This window comes from Henckelia pumila, chromosome 3 (assembly GCF_033568475.1).
Source record: "Henckelia pumila isolate YLH828 chromosome 3, ASM3356847v2, whole genome shotgun sequence".
Classification (NCBI taxonomy): Eukaryota; Viridiplantae; Streptophyta; class Magnoliopsida; order Lamiales; family Gesneriaceae; genus Henckelia; species Henckelia pumila.
This window is the reverse complement of record NC_133122.1, coordinates 15947206-15950624: the sequence shown is the minus strand read 5'-3', so window position 1 is coordinate 15950624 and position 3419 is coordinate 15947206. Positions and strand designations below refer to the sequence as shown.

The following is a 3419-nucleotide window of genomic DNA, read 5'->3' as shown; positions in this document are numbered from 1 at the left end:
TATTATTATAAGATAAATATATTCTAAGCTAACAACAGGACATCATTAAATATAGTTTTATATCTGGTGCTCTTCCCTCCACTTTTTATATTTTACCTTTTCTTACTTGAAAATCAGCCGTTGAATTGAACCTACCAATTCTGTAGGCTTTAAATGCTGTATTAGTAAAAATCAGACAACATTAAAATATTACATCACTTTCTTTAGACCACCTCAAATTTACCAAACGGGCAAGAAAATGAAGTTCCCATTTCTTTTCAAGACCTCCTCCGCCGCCGCCACAACTTCTTGGCAGTGGCCAGCCTGCGTCAACAACCCCAAAACCCCGTCATTCAGAGCGAACCCGAGCGAAGACATATACAAAACCATGAACTCCGCATATCTCGCAGAAAGTACTATTAATCCAGAAACAAGTTTCTTTGAAATCGATCCATCTGCGGTGGTTCGAGGGCTGAGATCCTCGGACAGGCTGTTCTTCGAGCCTGGAGAGACGAATTCCATCCTGGAAGAAGCAAGATTAACCGGCGGTCAATATGATTATGATTTCCCGTACAAGGAGAGTACCGTCTCCATCTTGGCCATGGATTCCAGGGATCCCTTCTCTGATTTCAGAGCTTCCATGGAGGAAATGGTGGAGGCCCACGGGTTGAAGGACTGGGAATGCCTGCAGGAGCTTCTCGCTTGTTACCTTCGTGTTAATGGCAGAAGCAACCATGGATATGTCATCGGAGCTTTCGTAGATTTGCTGCTGCACCTTTCTTTACAGCTTGCCCCCGATTCTTCTTCTTCTTCTTCTTCAAAGCCCGCCGCCATTCATGATGACCCTGCAGCAGCTTGCTCTTCTTCTTCGAATACGACGCTGAATTATTCTTTGACTTCTCCTCTATCTTTTTCTTCTTCCACTTATAATTCCTCCATCTGCAGTCCTTGTTTATCTTCACTGCAAAACGAAGATGAATTAATAGTGGTGGAGAAAGTCGTTAATGGGTGTTCTTCTTCATCGTCAACTTCTTCAGGTGTTTAATTAATCGATTCGGTCCCATTTTTGTCTTTATTATTAATTGTGTTTAATGGGTGTTAATTAATTTGGCGTAGATTAATGAATATTTGGTGTGGGTTTGCATGCATAGTTTAGATCGATTCTTGAAAAATATATATATGAAAAGTGATCGATCATAGGTACGATTAATTAATTAATTATCGATTGCATTCAATTTCTCGCTTTCATAATAAGCGATGTATCGTAGATTCCGTAATTCGTAGGCTGCGACTTTGACGTATCGAGAACATCTCCACATTTAATTTACAGCAAAATTTATTATACAAATTTTACGATAAGGTGGAGCCCACTTTATAATATTAGAAACACAAAAACATGATGTTATAAGTTGAGTCAATTGCATGAGTTAGATATCTTGTTCGATCATGCTCACCAAAGTGATAAATCTTTATTCTATCCGATCCAAATTCCAAGATAAATTTTTTTATTATTATTATTAAAAAATGTTACATTTTATTTTAAATTGAAATAAATATATAATACTCGTGAGATCGTCTCACGATATACGGGCCGGGTTGGTAAAAATTATTGTTCTGACCGTTCCAAATAATTTAAAGACACTTTTGCGTGTTTTTAAGGCAAATTTTTTAGCTTCAAAAAATATATTTATAAAACAAATAGTATCTATTTTAGTTTAATTTGATTGAATTATTGTGTTTTTTGAGAAAAAAATATTTTATGGGAAAATTGTAAATTTGGTCTTTATTTTTTGTTTGCCTTTTTGCAATTTTGATTTCAATGTGGTCAAATTCTATTTTTACTCTGTTATCTTCTTTTATGTTTTTGGCAATTTTAATATTTTTTAGTGTGTGTCGTGTCAACACGACAACGTGTCACGGACATGATGCTAATATTTCAAATACCATGTAAGCGTATAGGTGCAAAAATGACTAAAGTTGCAAAAGAAATTACCGAAATTACAAAAAATCACGGAAATGTATATTTACATGAAAAATCGTAATTTTGAAACGTAACATAGATGCTCAAAATCACAAAAGTGCGGAAATAAGATAACATGGGATAAAAAATTTAAAAAAAAAATCCTCTTTATTATATTTTTTGTTTTGTTTTGTGTTGTACAAATAAATATATATATCGAATGGAGAGGGATTTTCACATTGGAATTCAAATTGTAGAGTGACTATATATCAGTGGACAGTTGACAGCAACAATTCTAAAACGATACAAAAATTTGCAGTGGTCCTGTCTGAAAATATATATTATGTAAATATATGTATCTGCAGCAGAATCGTCACAAACCAGAAATTGAGTGAAGAATCCATACTTTCATTAATTCATTCATATGAATGTCTCTATGTGTTAACTGCGACATCATCAACAACTGTATAATTACCCTTTTCGGACTTCAAATAAATTAATCATTATAATCTCCCACAAAACTTAAATAGAAAATTAAACCCATGCAATATAATATATAAGATATATATCGAAAATATAATGTGCCCCTTCTTCTTTTTTTCCTTTTAGTTTTTGGCTAGGCTACCACAAGTTTTTTGAAATTTTATATATAAAATGTTTAATTCCTCGGTTCGTTTCGTTACCGAATTCGGTTGATAAAGGGATTCATTGCATACCATTATGCGTTTTTTAAAAATAAAATAAAAAGTATAATTCCAACAAATCAGACATTTGTATTAATCCATTTTTTTTAGGGAATATATATGAAAACAGAAAAGAAGTTTTGTAGGGTATTTTGTTTTGGAGGGCATCTTAATTATTATATCTTTTTTCAGGCCTCACTGGCTGAAACGATTAGAGTCCTTTTCACGTCTGTTTAAACAGATAAGAGTTGGAGGAAAAGAACAAGAAAATGAAATTATTCTCATATGGACAAGACAATCTTACTTATATTTTGCATCAATGTTTGGTGCTGCTTACTTCATTATAATTCATTTGTAACTGCAAGTTGCTTATGAATCGATTAATGTTCGTATAGAGAAACGATCGAATTTTCGGGGAATTTTTTTTTTCAAGAATTCAAGTTTTATGGTGAAGAAGGAAAAACAGTTGAAACATAACATAGTCCATCGGATGAGGTTTTTGGAGGTATATATATATATATATGTGCATTATTGTGTTTGAAAGTTGAAACCATGAAAAAAAATAATCATTTTCTCAATTTAAACCTGCAAAATAACAAAAATGGCATTTTGTACCCTACTTTAGAGTGAATCATTAGCAACTTGCTCCATTTTTTCACAAGTGTATACCCCATTTGTCAGTTCCCAACATACTGAACCATGTATTAGCTAGACCCTGGACAACCTGCTGCTGGACTTGTCCATTATGGAAATAGATTTTTAACCTTAAAATTATTTTTATTATTTTATTATTTTTT

The 3419-nt window shown here is 33.0% G+C and overlaps 1 protein-coding gene across 1 annotated transcript; it reads left to right on the top strand.

Annotated features, from left to right (window-relative positions):
- Window positions 1-238: 238 nt before the first annotated feature.
- Window positions 239-1024, top strand: LOC140888137 (transcription repressor OFP15-like). Its single transcript, XM_073295822.1, has one exon. It carries the CDS (start codon window positions 239-241, stop codon window positions 1022-1024), a length of 786 nt encoding a protein of 261 aa, XP_073151923.1.
- Window positions 1025-3419: the final 2395 nt, after the last annotated feature.